Source organism: Cottoperca gobio, chromosome 22 (genome assembly GCF_900634415.1).
Source record: "Cottoperca gobio chromosome 22, fCotGob3.1, whole genome shotgun sequence".
Lineage (NCBI taxonomy): Eukaryota > Metazoa > Chordata > Actinopteri > Perciformes > Bovichtidae > Cottoperca > Cottoperca gobio.
In genome coordinates, this window is record NC_041376.1 from 15,368,367 (window position 1) to 15,391,055 (window position 22,689).

Sequence of the window (22,689 nt, forward strand, 5' to 3'; positions counted from 1 at the left end):
AAATGCTTTTATTATACAGTATATTGCTGAAATAAATTGTTTCTATGTATTCGGTGCTTTTTGTAGGTCACGGAAAGCTGATACAAAGCTTTCATTCAACATAACTATAACTTATAAACACAGCAAGCATTTTGTTATAGCCTCATATGACAACGGTCACAAGTTTACAATCTTAAGAACAGTTACTGCAATTCAGCATATGTAGACACATCTTTGCCCTTTACTCTGTAATAGGCTTAACATGTAAGCCAGCAGCCTTTAACTGTGTACTGTAACCATACGCCTTGAGCTTTTGATCTTTAAAAACAAATATGTAAGGACATATCTAGGACACAAAAAAGTTGTGTGATGTGAGTTCAGTGAGAGTAAGAGGAGATATATGTTATGCAGTTGTAGCGTTTTTGAATCAGTATTGTAACGCAATAGGACAAAACACAGAACTTTCTGTAACCTATTAGCTGCTCTCTTGTTGGTTCAGTTGCTTTAACTTTTTACCAGCAGACCCAATAAAACAGTTTGCAAGTGTTATAACAATAAACTCTCACTAATAAAAAACCTTTTAATCAATCAAATAGCTTTTTGATTGTTTGATTGTAGCCAGGGTGGGGATGCATGGGACCTCAATTTTCCTCTGGGTTTACGACACTGTTTGACAATTACATAAGGATTTGTCAGCCGGTGTGAAGTGACTTTATGGTGCGCACTACAAGACGCCTGTACACGGAGTTCACACAATCACAAGGTCATGTGTTCCTTGTCTTAGTTCGCCTTTTCAAATGTATTCTCATTTAAGAATCCCAGCGGAACAGTCAGCCTGCACTGCAACTAGTGTTTTGCAATTATAGCAGCTTTAGGGTTGACTCAGGCAATGACACAGGCTTAATGCACAAACACTTGTGATCTTTGCAGCTCTTTGAATACGCAACACACTCCTCATGAGATACTGAAACTTTTGTTTTTTCAGGGGATTTTATCAAAACATTAATCTCTGTGTTTAAGAGGAAAGAGGGGCCTGAAGTCAAAGACAGAAAAGACAGAAAAACATGTTTAGACACCATAGCTATGCAGAGAGACAGATACCTCAGCTGTGTCGACTGTCAACAAGTTTTATTGGAAATGTTTTACACTTCAAAAGATTTATTAAATGCATAAACTGTAGGTCTAATCAGATAATTTGTATCTAATTGCGGTGATACTATGGATTGTACTTCACCTTATCACTGTCCTGTAATCTATTGTGCACGCTATAGTCAAACATGTTCACAGGTTCACGTAGACAAACTCAGACAGACACACTAAACACACAGGCTTAGACAAAAGTATTTTTTTGTGTCCACGCCGCAAGGCCCCTTAAGTGTCACTGAATCTCTGTAGTTGTCCGAGTTATCAGGGAGTATGCAAACAGACAACTGTTTCAGCTCAATTAAGACAGAAGAATGTGGAAATTCACGGTTGTTGCCCAATAGGTGAAGTCAAGTTCAACTTTTATGTTCTTGTAAATAATGAGCAGAACTTCTGCACTTACTGCTGAAATATTTATTTAATTACAATGTTTTGGTCTGTCTCACCTTCATAAGGTCTGCTTGTTTGTTTTTTTGTCTGTCTGTCTGTTATCGGATATTCTTTGCGCAACATCTCAAAAAGTTATAGACAGATTTTAACATGGGCCAAAAAATAACAATTTGAAGTTCATTTGTTTACTTCTACCGTTCAATATAATTAAACACATTCATAATCGTCACCAGTCTTCATTGGACGAGGGAACATGGGGCTGAGGGAACATGGGGCTGAGGGAACATGGGGCTGAGGGAACATGGAGCTGAGGCAACATGGGGGCAGAGGGAACATGGGGCAGAGGGAACATGGGGCTGAGGCAATATGGGGCAGAATGATTAGCATTGTCATTGTGCACTTGTTAGCCGACTCTTCTTCAAAGAACATATATTCATGCTCACGCAGGCCTTCATAAGTATCCTCGTGCCAAAAAGTTCCCTTTACTACACATAATCAAATATATATCCAGATGTTTTGGCATGAATGTGCCGATAATGAGTACTTAGGGGAAGGTGAACTTTTACAGTGTTTTGGGCAGGTCACTGTGGCCTGGTTGGGATTGTTATCGGTCTGCTCTACCCCATTGTTAGTGAGACAGTTTAAGAGTAGCCTTGGCATTTTCTGCTCTTCTATATTCAACTTGACACATTTTGCACCTTGTTTAGACACAATGACGTAAGGGTAAAGATAAAAAAACAGATGAGCACAGGGGTGGTGATGTTCACATATCAGCAACCCTCACCAGACAAACACATGTAGATACATGTCTATCTTTTCAGTGACTCAGCACACAAACGTATATGTTTTTTCAGTGTTTAGTCGGCGTCCTCTCAGCCTCTAGACATTCATTTACGTGTCATAGTGAATCCTAACTGACTTAACAGAGGATGGCAGAGAAGGCTGACATTGTGTGGTGGAACAGTTTGGGATGATGCAAGTGAAATAAATGTTCAACTTTAGATTGTATCTCCCATGAAAAGCCATCTGGTCTGTTTGGCCATCAGCTTATCTGCTATCTTCTCTGGCTTCATCTTTCCAGTTTGTGGCAACACTTGCCTAATGTTGTTAACTCAGCACAAGGCTTTCTGTCCACTCTTCTGATTACAGTGATTGTTGGGATTTGTGTGAAGCGCAGATGATGCCTCGTAGGGGAAAGTAAACAAGGACGGTCCATCAGTCAGGTTAAGAAATGTACATAAACATGGAGGTTAAACTGTCAGAGATGGGGGAGTTTAAGGAGGGTTAACTCAGAACGTTAGCTGTGTCACAGAGAGACAGAGGACGGAGGAGGCAGAAGAAATAAAATGCACTCAGGACTTTAGAGGCAGGATGTGTATGTCGTCCTCCCATTGGCTCGGAACAGGGACTTTAGGTCCAATGAGTTGGATGGAGAGGGACACGCATAAGGCAAACATATCAGTTGACTAATACCAGAGTCAAATGTGAAAGACAAAAATGTATGGTAACCTGGATTAAAAAGAGAACAAAGATAAATGCAGCAAATACCTCCTATTTGTTGCACATGGCTATTGTACAAGAATGTGACTATTGGTTATTTTTGAGATTTGGACTGTATCTGGATATGCCTTTAATTATTAGCCCAGGAACAATTCTCGGAGCCATGATGTCCATAATATTTTTATCACTCGCAGCTCCAGACTTATCACTAAAGCATTTACAGCAGCAATATTATTAGTTGCACCCAAAATGTAGCGTTATCTTTCAGTTATCTCAGTGTAGCTGTTTCTCTTTTACCCGCACCATTAGAGCAGATGTTTTTCTCGTCAATGATTAATAACCACAGTAATGTGATGATGAAACTGGTTGCTGCTGACTCGGCTTTAATATGGGTCAAACGGAATATTTCAATTTTGACTGCAGTTAACCACAAGGGTATGAGTATAATGTCACTTATTTCTTTACTTTCCTTCCCAACTGCCGAGCCAGCAGTTAAAATACAGACTAAAACCTGACCTGCCAGTAGTATGCTAACAGACCTTTATAGCACTAAATTGAAACTGGATAAACTGTTTATGTGCAGCAATCACTTAAACCTGAGGAACAGAGACATAAGCATAGGGAACACTGGAACATCCTTTACCAAAGTACCACAATTCCTTAAAGCGATGCACCCGTCAACAACATCTGCCATCACTGTTTTAATTGTACACTATGGATACAGTTAAAACATTCTTCTAAGTAGATGTGGTTGTGTTTTGGACAGGTTTTCTAACTTGAATTGTACAGCATTGAGCTAGTCACAGTACTCATCTGCTACGTGTTATAAATAAAGTTGCTTTTAGTAATAAAACCCATCCGAAGCCTAGTGTAAGTGCAGTCAGATTCTCTTAGCACCACGATGTCTTTTCCTAAGTCCTTATGAATTCCCCTTCACATCTCTCCTTGACCTCGATAGGAGAGGAAAAGACAATATTGTTTTTGACTATACATATATATATGCTAACTTATTTGCACTCAATGAGGAGCAATGAAGAGCAAATAAAGTCACTTATAAGCAAAAGGCGGGCTTAAGTCACTAATGCCAGTATAATATTTGCATAACATTAAAACGTCAATCATACATGTTAGCTGTCTGCCATGTTTTCTGTATAAACAAAGAAGTTAAGCTGAAAGTCTTACTGGAAAGTTCTCCCATCCTAAGTATTTGTTTGTGATTGTATTTATATAAAACAATATCCCTTTAATACTGTTTTCTGAGTTTCCACGTAAGGCCTGACAGTACAGTACAGGTCACACACACAACTTATGAAGCACATCCACACGACGAATAGTTCATGTGACCCTTCTGCTGCTGTGTGCAGATAAAGAAAATACAGAGCTTTGTGTATGTGCGTGTAAGGATTTGTGTTGTTGTCAGTGTGCCTGCTGAACACGTGTTTGACGTTTATATTAACATAAGTGAATTGTAAATGTGATTCATTGGGTTGAGTGTCTTTTTGCATTGATGACGGCACACATTTAGCATTTGAAAGGTGTTCTTACTGTATGTTTCTCTGGGTGCCCACAAAACGTTTCCAGAGGAGACAATATAGCGCACCAACAGCTGCCACACAGTTGTGCATACACACAGTTACGTGAAACACGCACCAGTGGACACACCCACATATTTCAAATATCCTCCATACTGTGGGCCTAGATTTTGTGTGTGTGTCACATGACATTTGTTATACAAGTTGAAAAACACACATTGACAAACTTGGAAATACTGTAAATCCATGCTTTGCAATGTTTTTACTTGTAGTGATGTTACATTTGTTAACATGCCGTTGTTTCTGTCATTCATAGAAGCCTTAGTTTGTTTGTAATTCTGCCTTCATGAGAAAAATCCTTGAATCCTGAACGTTACTGCTGAACATGTAAAGCTTTACTGATTTACATGTTCAGCAGCACTGGTTCAAACATTTAGTTTAAGTTAAACAAAGAAAAGAAACTAACTCCTAAAACATCTTGGCATTGTAGTTTTATAAATACATTGTGCATTTTGGGGGACTTTTCTCAGCCCTACATACTGTATGTCTTATGGTAGTACAGCACAAGATGGTGTGCAGGACGTATGGATGATAATGATAAAAACACGTCACTCAGCAGTAACGGTTTTAACAGTTTTTGGTATTGTTGATTCTATTAACAATTCTTGTTGGTAGAATCAGTTTCCTTTTGTTTTTATTATCTCATGGGATTTGTTCAGCATAATCAAATGATAGAATATTAACACATCTTATAAATTGGACACATCATGAAAATCCCACTCTTTCACTGCTTGTGCACATTCACATTTGGGAATCTGGAGCGCCTACCAACCTACAAACTGTGAAATAAGACAATTAAGTCAGTTTTTGTGGGCTGCCTCGGTCATAAAACATGGGATTCAACAAGCCATTTAGATTTGGCTCCCCTTCCTATGTCATAATCAGAGCAGACTGGGCTTTTTCTGGACGGGGGCTTAAAGAGACAGGCGCTGAAACGGAGTGTTTCAGACAGAGGGTGAAAAGTATGAGAAAAATAATGTGTTTTCTTTTAACATTAAAGGATGTAAACACGTTCTAGTAGAAACTCAAAACACAAGCATGAACCTGATAACGAGCATGATGTGTGACCTTTAAGGTTAGGCAGCTTAAACCATGTGGTCAGGGTTATGACAAGATCTTTAAGAGCTTAAATGAGGCTCACATTGGGTACCAGTTTTGGTCCTAGTACAGGTCCTACAGTGATTTACGTGTAAGTTTAAGTGTATAAAATCTGCAGTCTGACCTGGTGCTTGGAGACAATGTTCCTTTGTTAAATCAAATAAAGATAGATTGCATATATTCAATTTCCGAGCCTTGCTCACCGTGGACAGTATGCAGGGTAAACCTCTGGTCGGTTAGACAGAATAAGTAAGAGACACCAGTCTTCTCACACATGCTGAGTCCTCATTGAACCGTGGTCAAACAGGTATGTGGCGTTTTGTTGTACAACAGTCACAGTGGTGTCACTCTCACTCCATTTCCCCCTTCATACTTCCCACTATCTATAGAGTAGAAAAAGAAAAAGCAGAATCCTTCCTTCCCTTTGTTGTCTGGAATTTTGCACTCTCCCTCAAATATCTGCCTTTTCTTCACCAACTTCATTTTCCTTGTCTTAGTATCCATCTCCCCAGCATTTTCCACTCTCTCATCCCTGCTGCTTGCCGTCTGTCTTTGTCATTCACTCCTCCTCAGTGTTGCCTGACTTGCTCTGTGATATATGAGCCTCAAGAGGCGTTTGTGCCTCTATGTCCTGCTATTAGTGTGGGCCATCATCAACAGAAGTATGCAGCAAAAGAAGAAACACACACATTTATTTATTTATGCAATAAGGACAAGAAATTACTTTTGATGGAAATTGCTTTATAGATTGTGTTTGGGCTTATACATCAACATAATGACATGAAGTGTTTGCATATATTGACTGTGAGGATGTGATCACTATGGTTAGTTTAACAGTATTTAATATGCAGTGAGTATCTGCTGCTTTGTCTCTGGGTTGATTTCTCCGGTGTTAGTATAGCAGCACCACCTAGTGGATACAAAGACAATGTCAGGTTCTCCAGTATTAATATACTAGTATTATAGTATTTTGTATATTTAGAAGTTAGCTGTTTTAGTATTTAATATTGTGTTGAGAGTGGTCAACAACTTTTTTATTATATATTTTATTAGAAAATTTCATATAACTTTAAAATTGAATTAAATAAACTTTCCTTGCCTAAAATTATTTAAATAATTTACCCAGGTAAATAAAGGTAAACAAATAAAAAAGTACACTGAAGTAGACTTGACCCAGGTTTTAAAAAAAGCATCATGAAGTAGACCTAATTTAAGTATACTTTGTATACTTATGATTTATTGTACAAAAGTGTGCTATTTCTGGTGTACTAACAATGTACTTAGTATATCATTAGTGCTACTAAAGATATACTAAAAACAATTAAGTGTACAAGACTTTACTATTTTGAGACCACATCAAGATGCACTCAAATATACTGTACTTAAATACAACTCTTTTTAAAAATTATTAATCAGTACTTTGATACAAACAAATACACTGTATTCAAACTTTATTTAAACTTGAAGTATATTTTAATTATACTTTAGGTGAACATGAAAATCATTGCAAATTCTAGTACATTCTATTTATCTGTTTACTATCAACACATTCTAATTGCATTAGAAATATTGAAGGTGTAAGTGTATTAGCAGTTATCTAAAAACAGGATTAAAATATACTTAAAGTAAAATAAAGCACAAAATGTGTTAAAAAAGAAGATTTAGTTAAGTATACTTAAGTGCATCCTAATGGTGTCTCAAAATAGTACAAATGTATTTCAGAATATCTGTAGTAGATAACTACATTGTTAGTACGTCTTTGTATACTTAACGTGATAAAAGAGTTTAAACTTGTCATTATGAAATACATGTTGATTGCATAATGTAATGGCTGTAGAATAATGACACCATCAGTGTTTTGATTTCAGGATGCAATTAAGTCTGCCAGGTGGTCCGGGTCGGTCAGGATCCCCCTTTCACAATAAAAGCCCTGTACATATACACTGCATCACAGCTTACTGGAAAGCATTTCCGTTGACGGAGTAGTCAAACACGGCGAAGAGGGAGAGTGATAACATGTTTGTATTTCTACTAAACTAGATCAGTAAGTAACAAAACTTGCTTGCCTACTTTTTAAATAAATTATAATTAATACTACCTGGTGTTTTACTCTGCCTTTGTCAAAGTACTGAGATCGGGGTTTGTAGTTCTGGCTACGGTTGTTTCTTGCTCTGGACAGTAACGTTTGTCGCTAACGATGTTGTAGATCAATCTTCTTGATCATATAAAAAAATCAACAGACAGAAAATATGTTATGAACGTCTCTGTTGCGCAGTTTATTTGGAAACAAATTCAGTGTGTACTGTGTTGTTGGTAGCTCAGCAGCACCAAAAAAAAAGTTAGCAATTTTTAATGGAATTAAGCGTAGATCAGTGTACTTTTAAAACATATTTTTTACCTGGGTAGTTCATTTGGCTTTCATTTAGATACGCGGGTAATACATCCCTGATTCTGGTATAATGTTCAATGTTCTTTCCTCCAAGTTAACTTTACTTCACTTTAACAGCCGTAACGCCTTTGACAATGGCAATATAACGTGTGATTTAAGTACTTCTATTATGCAAAACAAATCATTTTATTAACATATTCAAAAATACATGGTGCAGTCAAATACAACATGCTACTTATTTGCCAAATGACTTTGTGGTGAGTGAGGTGAGCAACACACGGAGAGGCCGAAGAGCAACAGACTGACTGACTGCAGTACCACAAACTCTCAACATTTACAGTTTTATAACACACACACACGCGCGCACGCACACACGCACGCACGCACGTACGCACACACACACACACACACACACACACACACACACACACACACACACACACACACACACACACACTCTGCCTTGGCTCAGCCATATCCCATAATGTATGCCTGTTTCCCACGTCCTGATCTACAGACAGATAATCCTATAACTAGGTTTAGCTCACTGAAATCTTCACCTTTTTTTTTAGCAGTTTACTGAGTTATTGGAGGCTTCTTGTTCTCGTCTTCCTCCTCCACCTGTGTGTCTGGTGTGTCTCCCTCTGCACTGCCAGACTCTTCCTCCAGCTTCTCTCCACTCCACTGCAGTTTGAAGTAGGTGTTGAGCCGCTCCAGGATGTCAATGGAGTGGTTGATGATGAGGGCGAGCCAGGCCAGGCCGAAGAAGATCCACGAGGCCATGAGGACGCTGTACCACTCTGGGTAAACTTTGTCTGGATTATTGTCTGTAAAGGAAAGACTCGATTAACCCTCGTTAAAAACAAGTTGCTCTGATGTCCTAGGTAGGAGGACACACATGTCACATCAGAGAACTACCGTAAAATGATATATCAATATTATTTTCTACTTTCTCTGATTTCATTCAGTCCTGATCTGAACCTGACCTGAAGTACCAAATATTCACTAGTCTTCAGAAGTGTAACTTTCTAAATGGCAGTTTGTTTACATAATTACATTTATTTTAATAAAAAAATAAAAACACAAAAAATAAATTATTTTCTTTGTACTAAACACGAGGGTGAATTCTTTTTTCATAGTCAGGCAACACAACAGATGCATTGGGACCAAAAACCTCCAGTAACGCCCCTAAACCAGGAAAATAGAATGTGTTTACCCCGAACATGAAGAAATGGCTCAATCTGGTGGAAAGTAGTATAAAGTACAATTTTAGAGCCAGGGCTCTAGATTGAAGGCCTGGTAACGAAGAATGCATTATTTTATGCTGTAATGTCCGTGGAATAAGCTAAATAAAGTGGTTTCAATGGGATTCAATAGGGACATTAAGGGTAATATAGACTTATTATAGGAGATGAGGTTGAACTTCCAAAAAAAACAAAAATAAAAACATACACCTATGCCAAAATTCATTAACACAGGCAAAATGATAGAACAATTTAAACTTAAAAATACCTCAAAAATACCCTAGTGATGCATAAGGGTTACAAAGTTCAGTGTATTGATAACCCCCCCCCCCCTCTGTACCTGCCACATAGTCTCCAAAGCCGATGGTGCTGAGGGTGATGAAGCAGTAGTAGATGGTCTGGGAGAAGGTCCAGCCTTCATGCAGTTGGAACACAATCATGGGCATAACAAAGAAGAGCAATGATCCAGACAGGTAAGACACCAGGTGGACAAAAAAGCGGGTACACCTCTGCCGAGAGATGCGGGAGGTAGAATTAAGTCATGATCTGCGATCAAACATTTCCAGCATGATCTCATACTTCATTATTAGAATTAAAGATCTCCTCACCCTTCGTTTGGTCTTCCCCTCAAAGAAGTCGGAGATGTTCCTCTCTAAAGCAAGCATGTACTTGCCCACCCTGTTGAGTACCACCAAGTTGAGCGGGATACCAAATAGTGCGAAGAACACACAGAAGATCTGGCCGGCAGTAGAGTTTGGACTCATGTTGCCATAACCTGCAACACTGTAAGCTGTTAGTGTGTTATCTCACTGTGGGGGAAGAAGAACAGCAAGAGCCTTTATTTTCATTTTTTCATTTAATTGTTAGTGTTTTATGTTTTACCTATAGTCCAAAGGGCTTTCGTGCTCAGGGATGAGCCTCTCAGGTGGCTCTTGACCCCAGAAAGTATTTCACCTCCACAGAGCTTAACCAAGTTATTATGTTTAAACTATAGATATTCAAAATTAGGGTCAGGATTGTAGCAAATATACTGAAGGTGCCAGTGCTTCTTGATAGTTGTTAAATTAGTCCTTATTCAGGATTCATGAATTATCATAAGAAATCTAGTCATCATGGAGTTAAATACACAATGAAAAAAATGAAAGACTTCTGCAAAGTGCCACATGGGGAGAAAAATTAATTTGCCCATTTTCTGCTCAGAAATCTTCAAAAAAAGCAACCATAAAAATAAATAATACCAGCTTGTGTATGAAATGGTAATATACCATATTATTCTAAACCAGAGGCTTATTCATACTGGCAGGAAAATATACAGATACAGTACATATACTGGGTTTGTTGGGTCTAAAGTTGGTCAATATATTGAACATTTAAACATTTAAATCCTGGTTCAGTTATTACAACACATATGGGTCTTTGACCAGGTGAATTCATAGGTGTTGCACATACCACCCTATTGGCTAGAATTGTTATTGTGTATGATGAACTAACCTATAGTTGTGACCACAGTGGCAGCAAACACAGCTGAGCTGGTGAACTTCCAGAAGCCGTCCGTGGTATAGTTGCCTTTCAAACTTAGGCCCACCTTGGACGCATCTTGAACAACCTGAAACAGATCAAAGTTACAAACTGGGTAGAAATGGTCAAGTTCAAATAAAACAATGGCATATTTTATTGACTTGGGTCAGACCTTATGACTCATAGTTATGTAATATTGTATGTATTAATCCAAAACCTTTATGGTCTCTTAGGCAATATAGTGTAGTACAGTTGTGACATAGAGAAGACCTCTGAAGGTCAGGGTGAGTTCATCACCAGTGTGGGAAATTATTCCAAAAGACATTCATAACAGTCTGAGACTTGTGGCCTTATGTCTTTTTGTAGCCTACATTGCTTTGCACTGCCAATGTGTGAACAGATTGTCACAACTTAAAACTTAACATAGACCTTCCCGGACTTTCTCAGTTCCTATAACCGCCAGTGGATTGATCTCTATGTAAAGGACTCGGACGGTTTTGCTGTTGATGTCCGCTGCCTTGCCTCTCTTCAGAGCCCCTACAGCGCCAACAGTGTGTAGCTAACGTAAGAAAATACTGTCTTGAGTGGATAACGTCATCTTATTCATCCAGACTCCCGGGGCTGATCCAGCTTGCTGTTGGCAACTTACTTTATCAGCTAACGTTACGAAGCATCGCTGGAGCCAACGATCCAAATAAAATGAACATAATAGATATTAACGTTATTCTAAGTATAACATTATTGTAATGTAACGTAGCTACTGTTTTGGCCGATGCCCAGGATACTGGAGTTCACTTAACATTAATAACAAGGATGTTCCACATTGTACATTTAAGTTGATTAATTATGATGCAATACTTACTAATCCTAAACAGTTGGCTTGTTTTAGAAAACAGACTTTATTGAATTGAAATGGTATCTTCCTGTCTTAATGTATTAGGCTACTGATGCACTCATATCACCTCTATGGTCTGTTTCCAAGGAAAATATTGCACAACTTTGCTGCTGTGTTAATCAAGTCAGGGCAAGACACTGGCAGTGTAGAATGTGCAGTGTGAAGGCTGGAGAAGCTGGTATTTGCATGGAAGAACCTACAAGTGATTGCAAATGGCCCTTCCTTGCTTGGAAATGTTTTCAGTGGCGATAGTTTGTTGTTCTTGTTTAAAGGCCCAGCTCTGTATTGATGGTCCCGCTACTGTTGAAATGTCATCCCTCTACTGATTACTAGAGTGATTTATTGAAAGTGAAGGTAAAACATAGAAACTGTTAAATATTTATCTCTGTCTCACATATATTTTTAAATCCGTAAAAATAGTTGCTTTGGCCACTTCACGTAACAGTGAAACAGTGCAAGATGTATCGACTGTATGCTAGCTGTATAGAGTAATGACATACATTTATAACTACATACTTTGAAACCGAGGGGCAGAACTGGTGGTTTTGGTTTCTCCATTTGGAAATATGAAAAAGCAAAAGTAGTAGTATTGTGGTCCAAATGTAAATCCAGTGGTCTCTCTGTAAAACCCACAACTTGACATATACAAAACATACAGAAACAGTACGGACTCGAGCATATATTAGCTGTGAAATGCTCCTTATACATTTGTATTTTTAATGTCCCTGCCAAAAATAAGTGCCTGAGTGTAATGATATCCATAACTGTGTTCCCTGTAATGCTGCTTTAAAACATTCTCCTCACCCTGGGATAAGGGCTGAGGATTCTATTGAATTAATCTCCCTCTCTGGATGTCCCGCGCCTCACCTGAGCTACTTCCTCCAGGCCTTTTTGGTTCAGGCAGGTGTATGTCGTCAGCAGCGTCTTTTTCTGAAGCCGCAAAAGACCGATGTCCTTCTGTCCGAGATCTCCCTCCAACTTCCAGAAAACCACCCCACCGATCAGCACGTAGGCCACGTAAACCACCCCGAGCATGAGGATGGAGGGCACCCGCGCCAAGTTGAGCATTTCCATTATTCCCATCTCGGCTCCCTGCTAGAATGTTTGGATCTGGGAAAGTTTACAATCTCAATCTCTGCAGTTGGGGACAGCGAGGAGTGAGGGTTAACCTGCTTGGCTTCTCGTCTTGCCATGCATTGCAGGCAAATTAACCTCCACCTGCTCTACATGTTTCAGTCGCTCCAATAGGCTGCCATGCAAATATAGAGGGAGAAACACCCGCACAGGCTGGGCGGTAGGTTATGTCTATGGTTAAGATTACATTTTGGATTGTCTTGCAAAAACAAGCCATTGTCTATGAAGTCATGGAGTTTGCCTCGTCATGACGGGTCAATTCGATGTGTTTTCCAGAGGCAAAGCACAATCTCTAGGAGTGAGACAAATAACTACCGCACATTATATATGAGACTATATTTCAGTTTCTATTATGTTTGCATTTCATTTTTCAGGACGACAGTTCTGCTGGTTTAAGACAGAAAGTTCTTGCTTTGTTAGCAGCTAGTTTTAGTGAACATATTAAAAAGCGTGAGAGGGAAAGGTCCCCCTGTATTCAAGCTTCCTTTCTGGGATCAGTCCTGTTTGCTCTCGGGTCACCTCACACCACCATCTTGTGTTTGTTTAAGATAGTCCTCCGTGTTCAATTCAGCAGAGTGGACCATCAGTACACAAACGCAGATGTGGACTCACATGATCACACACACACACACACACACACACACACACACACACACACACATAAAACATACATATATATATACACGGACACTTAGAACATTCTAGTAATGCAGTTGGATAACATACAGTACAAAAGTAGATAAGCAAGAGTGCAAAAAAACCAGATTCATAGTTCTGCATCAACAATTCAACCTGCTGTCTGAGGGTAAAACAAACTTTACAGGATGAAAACACATTTCTTATTTCTATATTGAGACTTTTAAATTGGGCACTTATTTATCAAACTGTAAAAAACTAATCCTATTATTTACTCCCTATGTATGTATTAAAACTATTTTAAATTGATTTTATATTTTAAAATAATATATATAGAAAATGTCCATGTTTATTGCTAATTAAATGTTTTTTTTAAGTATTTTACAGAATAACTTCTCAGTGAAATCTAAGGATTCTTTTAAAGAATGAACAATCAGGCAGAAGGTTAAATCCTTGTTCCTAATTGGCTAATCTCAGAGCACACATGTGATTGATCACATGATCACCTGTGAGACGCTCTCAAAGGTTAATCCTGTACTACATTGTCAGTAAGAGTTAATAAATGTGTCTTATTGTTCACACCCAGCAAACAAAAATGTCCTCTCTCAAGTGGCCTCTTTTCTGTAATTCTCAGTTTGATGTAATGTTTCTCAAGCTTATATTATAATATTTCAAACCAATCTCCAAAAGGTGAAACGTAATTCAAGTATTTAAGGAAGGAATAAATATGCTCGGGCAAATATCTTACAAAAACAGTTTTACTGTACCACGTATCACAATATGTACAGAAAAAAGTCACACTATGTATATTCTCTAGTGAATATTACATGTAGTCAATATAGCAATGTAGATTTTCATCTACAGTCCACTGTCAGATCTTTGACGTGTCTTCTAGATTACTTGATGACGCATCTTCTTCCTCCTCTTGTTTCTTAAAGCCTGGATGAGTCAGGCCAATCACAAGCTCCATTGTTCTGGCTCCCATGTTGAGGATGAGAGCGAGCCAAGCCAAGGCAAAGATGATCCATATACCTGCAAGGCTGCGGTACAGAGAGATGTACTCCTTGCCTGGGTCAGTCCCTACAAAGAATCAACATTACCCTGTTAGAACATGCAAGCTCATCGCAAACAACATCAAAATAACAAAGTGATTGTCTTCAAGCATCAAAAGGCTTTTTTATCTAACAGAGGTGACCGCTGTGGTCTTTCCAGCACATTAGTGCTCGTTTGTTCTCTCTACTCACCCACCACATAATCTCCAAAACCAATGGTGCTGAGGGTAATGAAGGTGAAATAGAAGCCTTCGCCAAACGTCCAGCCTTCCACGTAACTGAACAGCAGAGGAGGGATGATCAAAAACAGCAGGCTGCCGGAGATGAAGAACAAGCTTACTGCCAGAGCCTCAACGGTTTGCTAGGAAATAAACAGGGGAGATCCTTAGGCATCAGTTGAGCAGTAGCCTTTTCTTTTCATACTTTATACGTTTGATCGCTACAGTCATAGCTAGCAAAAGCAAAGCAAAAATCACCAGGCATCTGTTAAAAAAACCATATCTCAGATGTTTTAGTAGAAGGCCTGTCACCATAGTTACCATATATGGACATGACCCCAATCCTTTTTTGTTATCGACCTGTTATACGATATATTGAAATGATCAAATCAAATCAAATGTATTTATATAGCCCAATATCACAAATTATACATTTGTCTCAGTGTGCTTTACAGACTGTACAGGATACGACACCCTCTGTCCTTAGACCCTCGCATCGCACAAGGAAAAACTTCCTAAAAGAAACCCCATAATTAAAGGGGGACAAATGGTAATAATGTTGAAAAAGAGAAAGTTTGGATGAATCCAGGAAAATGTCAAAAAGACTTCCCGGTGTCCAGCAGGTCCAGGTCAGCAGGCGCAGCCACGATTTGTGCATTTATGATACGAAATGATCTCAATGCTGTTAACGTAGTCAGCTTATCTTATGACATATGGACATGACCTCAATCATCTGCCCTCGATATGGCCTGTTGTGTTTACATGTGTGTTTGTTTACATAAGAGGTTTCGCCAAAACAAATAAACAGCAGGCTTTTCCCTACCATCAGAACACTTGGGCATTGCACAGACATTGCACATTTTCATTAACAGAGCCAGAGTCCATTTTATTTGTTGTTTTGGTTGTGTTATATTTATTTAGGATATTTCAATAATTGTTTCACATCTCCATTCCAATGTCTGAATTTCCTTAAGAATGAAAAGTTCCTAGCTCTTTGAAAGAGTGTACTTGCTTTATTATGCAATTATATTATCATTGTATCAGTGGCATGAAGAGTTATAGTGACAGGCCTATTTGGTACCTTGTGTTGAACAACTGAGACCATTCCCCTCTCCAGGCGACCCAGGTGGATGGTGAGACACTTCCCCATCTGTTTGAGGAAGACCAGGTTCAGTGGGATTCCACACAGTGCGTAAAACACACAAAACACTTGACCAGATACCGTGCTGGGGGAGAGGTTTCCATAGCCTGTGGACAAGGCAATGAGTTGGCATTATTTATTTATTTGATCAAATCAGACAGTTAAAATGCTGAATATGTAAGGATGCTCACCTATAGTTGTGACTACTGTGCCTGCAAAAAAGAAGGAACTACTGAAATCCCAGTTGCTCGGGTTTGTTGAGTTGCCTGAAGGATTCACTCCCTTTTCCCAGGCATCCAAAATCACCTGCAAACATACACAAAGTGCATTCAAATCCTGGAATAAGGTCACACTCACCTCATTAATGCTTACGATGTACTCCATTAATCACTTCAGTAAATATTTTGGATCATGACCCACTTATTGATTTATCAGGTCAGGTTACTGTAACACCATTTATTGCTATGTACATAACCTAATTCACTCAGTATTCGATGAGGCCTTTTTATCGAAGTCTGTCTTGTATAGGAACAGAAGCTGACAAATTTGGTCTAATATGATAAAATCGGTATTAGTCTTAAATAATAAATTGTGAAAGTTCTACTTTTACGTTTGAAGAACTCTCCATTGCACTTATAAAACATTGATTTCTTAAAGAACTGTAAAGAACCTGAACAAACTTCTCCAAGGCTGGTCCGTCCAGGCAGGTGTAATTAGCCAAGAAATGTAACTTCTCTAGTTGGAAGTGGTTTCGGTTGTTGCTCTCAGCCTCTCGCTCCAGTATCTGGAAGATGGTGGCCCCAACCAGCAGGTATGTGAAGTGGGCCAGAGTCAGAAGTGCTGTCCAGCTCACTTTGAACCGCAACAACTGGAACCTCGCCATCAACCGGAATGGACCCAAACACTGATGCTCAAACTGAGAGAAGAAGTTAATCACTTCAGAAAGGACTAACAATCAAAGTCTTGATGAAATATGCAGATCTCATGAGTAGTTCCTCAAAGACCACTTCCATTACTGCAGGTGGCATTAATCTCCAAAAGAGCAAATGGAAAATTGTCAAAAGTGAGACAAAGCAAGAAAAGCTTGATGTTTGGTATCATGGGGCGACAGATCTAACTGGAGAATCCTCCAAAGGTAAAACATCTCGACTCAATGCTCCTACTCTGATTGGTCAGAGATGTTGAGCTCTGACTTATGGGTTGCTTGGGTAACGATCAAACTCCTCTTCTCCATTAGCGTGACATCTGGACACACGCATACACTTTAAACCGTTTCCATCCACTAATAAGGAAGCGGTGGCAACATCTTGTCAGCAGAACAAAAGTTAATATTTTACCTCGCTGCTGTTTGTTGTCCGAGCAGCCAGTTGTGGAGTGCTGATACCAGAGTCTTTCAATAACATTCTGCTTTTATCGGAAAAGTGTATTTTTAAATCACAAAATATTGCATTCATGAATTTAATATTGAATTTTGGAGAGGTGTAGAGAGCGCTACTTGACTGTGAGCCATAAACCAAAGAGCTGAAAGATGTGTCATGAGAGAAGCTAATGGGGTTTTATGGCCGCAGAGTTTAGAAAGCTGGCATGTTTAAAACTCCTCAGAGGACGTAAGAAAAGCTTTTTACGACTTTAGAGTATATGCCAATAACTACAGCTATAATTATCATAGAAACTTTAAGTCCTGCTCTGGTCAGTTGGTGTCCCAAAGTCCCATTTGGGGTGGAGTAAGAGTGTAGAAGGAATATGAGAAACTGTTGGATTGCTACATATATTACATAATGTAGCCTTATATGCATTTCCAATGTTGCAGCAATTATTAAAATACACCCTCAGGAGTCTGTCATTGGTAAATACACTGAGCATGCTTGAGTTATAGTAACATAGAAACAAGATAAGAAAACTAGGTTAAAAACCCAAAAATAAAATAAATTAACATGTAAATATATTATAGTTTTATTTCTTACATTTTTCTGATGTTTGTTAGTAAAAATCTTTTTTTTACAACCTAACTATTCAAAAATATTGTAAGTGATTATGACTAAAGATTTGTCCATTTTTAGCGGGGCCTGTGCCATTCTTCTTGTCTTTTGGGTTTCTGACAGCTTTACACTTCAGACTTATAGCTGCGTTTGACAAAGACAAGACAATATAATGCAGAGTTTGTAGTTTTAGTATTTAACTACACAAATAATGGCAAAAAAGTATTTTAACTACTTGAATCATTATGCAAATATGAATGTAGTTGAACTACCAGCATGCTACTGCAAGATGTAGTTAAACTACTAGTTTACATTTTGCAGTGTAGTTCAGTACACCCCACCATTTATAAAAACATTAATGGATTCCCACTTCATTAGCTACCCCTGCTCTTTAGCCTGCGATAGAGATGTTTATCGAATTTGTGTATATTTTGGCATTGAATAAAAAATAACTTTGAATACACTGAAGTCATGAAGAAAGTCACTGAGAGAAATAACAGATATCATGACTTGACCAAAGAGGGCTCTTTCTCCAAGGCAACTGGATGCAAATTGTGCAGCTGCTTGTCATCTGTCAAACAAATCGACGCAAAGCCATGCAAACAGGTTGTTTCAATGTCCACAGATTGTCTGCTGTTTGGGTAGGTGTGTAGGTGCGTAGTGAAGGCTCCGATTTTGATTACCGGCTGATATTGACGGATAATGAATGTCAGGATGAAGCACATCTACGATCATATGGAATTGAATTTGTATTTATGTAGTGACGTGGTTGCATTTAGTACAAAACTGTGTTTTAGGCCTCTAAAATGGGCTAATAGTCTGTTTAATGTAACTTAGTTTGGCAGATATTATCTACACGGAACTATCAAATCAAATGTTGCCATAGTTTAAGGTAAGCGTCCATAAATGATCATTCAACTCAAAACACAATAATCAATACTCCATGCAAAGAAATGTTTGCAACCTTATTTGAATTTCAAATGTTGTATCTAAAGGAAGCCCTGTACACACGGCATGAGCCGTTTCGGGTGTTTACCTGCCTTCTGCCCAGTGCATGCTGGGATAGGCTCCACCTCCCTGTGTTCCTCAATAGACTTGAGCAGACAAAAGTTTTTTAAGGAGCAGATTACAATTAGTAAAACTGCAGCATAATTGTATCTTATATCATCTCATTTACTTTCAAATACAGGATTATATTTCAAGGAGACGAGGCACAGCCTTTGGCTTGTAACTAAGGGTGCATTTCCAGTTTACCAGTATTTGTGTAATGTGGAATAAATTTGACTAGGATGGATTTAGGATTTAAACTAATGACGCAACCCAACGTCTTAATCGTCCTTGCACCCTTCATGGCTGAAGTTTATGTACAATCACTTAAGGAAGTTCACTTACCTGGGTCATTTTCCAGTTCAATTCCATAGGAAGATTAGCCAAAGTAACCCCCATACTACAACTGAGTAACTGTAAAGGAAGAGTAATGAACAGCAATGATAAAAGAAAACACCAAATGTGACTATTTCATAGCTCACGATGTTCACCAACATGAGAAGCAGCTTCCCATAGAAAGCAGGGAGCAAACAACTGAACCTGTGCTGCATGTTTGTCATACTAAATACTGCATCATCATGTACATTCATTGTTTTTATTTGATATTGTTTTCAATTTTCTTTAACAGAATATATACTGTACATATATTACATAATATTATGTACAACATGTTATACAAAATGTGTTAAACTTAGAATAATATGAAATGCATGTGAAACTTCCTGTGACCATTTAAGAAGTCATGATTCATTTCTTCTTTAAACATACTGGAGCCAACTGGTTTCCTCTTGTCCGCTGCTTCCTCTGGTATCTTGAGACAACATTTGCTCAGATCAAAAGGCCGGCGCAGGCTGTGATTTATACTGCTGCCCATTATATCACAGGCATACTTTCCAGGAGGCCAACAAGTGTGTGTATGCATGTAAACATCAGACAGGATGAGTGGCTCGTGTTTGGTAGACAGGTCTAGTATGTTTTGTCGTTCATCTATACTTGATAATGTCTAATACACGTTTTAGGACAGATGTTGAAGGTTGTAACTTCATACCTTCATCAGAACATCAGGTTTTTACTGAGGTGGGCCTGAAACATAAAATATCACAAAGCAGATTAGTCATCTGGTTCAGCAAAATGCACCAAAAGTCTTTCCTTTAGCTATCAAGAAATGTTCTTGGTCTTACAAAATTAAAAAACATCTTCATTTTCAGAGTAACAATCCCTGAATGTGCTCTGAAATCGTTTTTGCCAGGTTCCCTACACTTCCCAGCATGCTCTAGTGACACAAAGGCTGTTCTGATAGGAGGAATAGCACCCATAAAGGGGGTTACCAAACAACCAAGCAGAGGGGCTTTCCTGTCAAAACACCTATCAAGCGTCGTAGTGCCAAGGTAAAGACACAGGACATGGGTCTTCCTTGTCTAAAGTGGGGAAAGGAAAGAAAGAAAGACAGCAAGCCTGACTGTGTCTCTGCTCATTTGACCAGTGTTCTGTCTGTTCACATGACCTCAGCTGTTCTGGATTAACTACTGGCAAACCACAAGACAGCCAAGTCCACTTTCCTGTCTGCCAAAGTAAGCAGCTACGCAAGAGTCAAAGGAGAGGAAAGACAATCTGAATTCATTGTCAGCGTATCAAGTGTTATGTTTTAGATATATAATGTGGTACTAATTAAAAACAACATTTATTCTGACATGTTGTAAGGTATCACACCACCAGAGGGCAGTGTTGAATGCTAAATGCATATTGTGTGTGTGTGTGTGTGTGTGTGTGTGTGTGTGTGTGTGTGTGTGTGTGTGTGTGTGTGTGTGTGTGTGTGTGTGTGTGTGTGTGTGTGTGTGTGTGTGTGTGCGTGTTACCTTTCCTGTTGAGGAGGTTTTGCCTGGCTCTAACAAAGGCCAGGATGTCAGCATCAGCCTGTTGGTCTCCAGTCAGGGGGATAGAGGAGGATGAGAGCTTTGTACTGGAAAGGGCCCTGAAATGTACATGTGCGTAATGTAGTATGACACTATCAGCATTAGGACTTTATATTCTCTAACTTGTAGCAATTTCTGTAGGGGGAATGTAGAGAACTAAGAGCAATAAATATTCAAGCAAATTTCAGGCGAGTTTTTAAAGTAAAGGGGAATGCATTTAGAAAAATCTGTTGCGTTGATTTCACTGTCGAGCACAGGGCTTGCACCGATGTGAATCACCATCTAGAGCAGGGGTCGGGAACTTTTTTGGCCTGGAGAGCCATAAAAGCCAAATATTGTTTTATGTATTTCCTTGAGAGCCATATATTTAATCAATTTGAATGTAACTTTATGCGTGCATTTTTTAAGAATAAGAAGTCTCCGAGTACTCATAGCGGTATTCAGTGTTTCATTGAACAGGTGCTCTTTTATTAAATAAACTAAACGCTTACGTTATTTACATACCTGTCAACCCTCCCGTTTTTCCTGTAATTATCCCGTATTTTTAACCTTTCAAAAAAGATAATAGGCCTAATTAAAAAAAGTGTAAAGTGGCCTCCGGTAAAGCAGGTGGCAGTATTATGTTTAACATGAGCTGAAAAACGTTATCCGCAAGTAAACATACAGAAGAAGAAAACAGGAACAATAACACAGAAGAAGACGACAACATGATGAGAGTCACAGTGAACGGGAGATAGATGGAGACGCAGCTGTACCTGCCAAACAAGTTAACACTTTATGCAAGTACCAAATGGGAGGAGACCTTCCCTTATTTAATAAAAAGTATTTAAAATAAATATACAAAAAAAAAACTTTAAAAAAAAAATAAAATATATATATATATATAATAAAAAAAATATTTAAAGTGTGCCATTCAGATGTTAGCATCGCACACGACGGAATAATCGATGTTCGCCAGCAAGAAAAATCGTACAAGCACGCCAAGAGGCACAAACACACACTGTCAATGACTTCATGTGTGACAAGAACTGTGTCGGAGGCAGACCAAGTGACCAGAGCTGAGGGAAAGATGTCGATGCTTTGCTCTAAAAATAATGTAGCCTTCAGCTTCTGCGATGATTTCAGTCGCAGTGTAGCGACAAGTTTCCCTGCCATCGCAAGGAAGTCCTCAGTGGGGGAAACAAGAGCCACACAACTCATCCATCATCAAATAAATTGATGATAATAACTAAAAAATAAAATACATAAATGTTATAAACATGTCTGTACAAGTAATACACACTTTAAATAAACATGTATTTCCTGAATGTATATACCCGTCCCTTATGTGTTTACGTTTACATTGGTGGCTGAGAGCTGTTAAGATATGGACGGAGTCCGGCAAAAGCAATTCCCTTATTTTGAAATTCCGATGTTGACAGGTAAGGTTATTTATCACATCTATGTGCACATTTCAGTGTTTACTGCACGGGTGTCAAACTCAAGGCAATTATATCCGGCCCGCGAGAAAATATAATTTCTATCATAACTCGCCCGCTGCTTTTGGTAATTAAATCAATGCATGGCACAACCACGGGAAAAGACATTTGAGGAAGTATTTAATGTGTGAATGACCACCCCCGGTCTACTGCTGTTGCTGTTGTGCAGTTTCTCCTCTGCTCGGTTTCGCTTAGGGCGACCCCTGATCTAGAGGGCAGTGGTGTGCACATACTTTCTAAGGGCATTTATGAAAACCATACTGTGTATATGATGAAAACTGATGAATATTATTGTAATGCCAGAGAAGAAGGGGGAATTATTCTGTATTCCTTCCTGAGATTA

General features: G+C 38.8%; 3 protein-coding genes across 3 annotated transcripts in view; all 3 read right to left on the reverse strand.

Moving 5' to 3' along the window:
- Positions 1-8,667: 8,667 nt before the first annotated feature.
- On the reverse strand, positions 8,668-12,831 carry LOC115027730 (potassium channel subfamily K member 17-like). Its single transcript, XM_029461207.1, has 5 exons — positions 12,616-12,831; positions 10,827-10,941; positions 9,944-10,110; positions 9,676-9,844; positions 8,668-8,918 (listed from the first exon to the last, which is right to left on the reverse strand). Exons 1-5 carry the CDS (start codon positions 12,829-12,831, stop codon positions 8,668-8,670), a joined length of 918 nt encoding a protein of 305 aa, XP_029317067.1.
- A 1,459-nt stretch (positions 12,832-14,290) lies between these two features.
- Positions 14,291-18,910, reverse strand: LOC115027767 (potassium channel subfamily K member 16-like). Its single transcript, XM_029461251.1, has 5 exons — positions 16,600-18,910; positions 16,121-16,235; positions 15,870-16,036; positions 14,763-14,931; positions 14,291-14,598 (listed from the first exon to the last, which is right to left on the reverse strand). The coding sequence occupies exons 1-5, from the start codon at positions 16,810-16,812 to the stop codon at positions 14,390-14,392; spliced, it is 873 nt and encodes a 290-aa protein (XP_029317111.1). The 5' UTR covers positions 16,813-18,910; the 3' UTR covers positions 14,291-14,389.
- Positions 18,911-19,381: 471 nt separating this feature from the next.
- The window catches only part of kif6 (kinesin family member 6), a 67,294-nt gene continuing 63,986 nt past the window's right edge, over positions 19,382-22,689 (reverse strand). Inside the window, exons 21-22 of the mRNA XM_029461208.1 lie at positions 20,812-20,927; positions 19,382-20,038 (exon numbers count right to left, since the gene is read on the reverse strand). Of these exons, the coding sequence (XP_029317068.1) occupies positions 20,025-20,038; positions 20,812-20,927 (130 nt within the window). The 3' untranslated portion in view covers positions 19,382-20,024. The remainder of the gene's footprint in view (positions 20,039-20,811; positions 20,928-22,689) is intronic.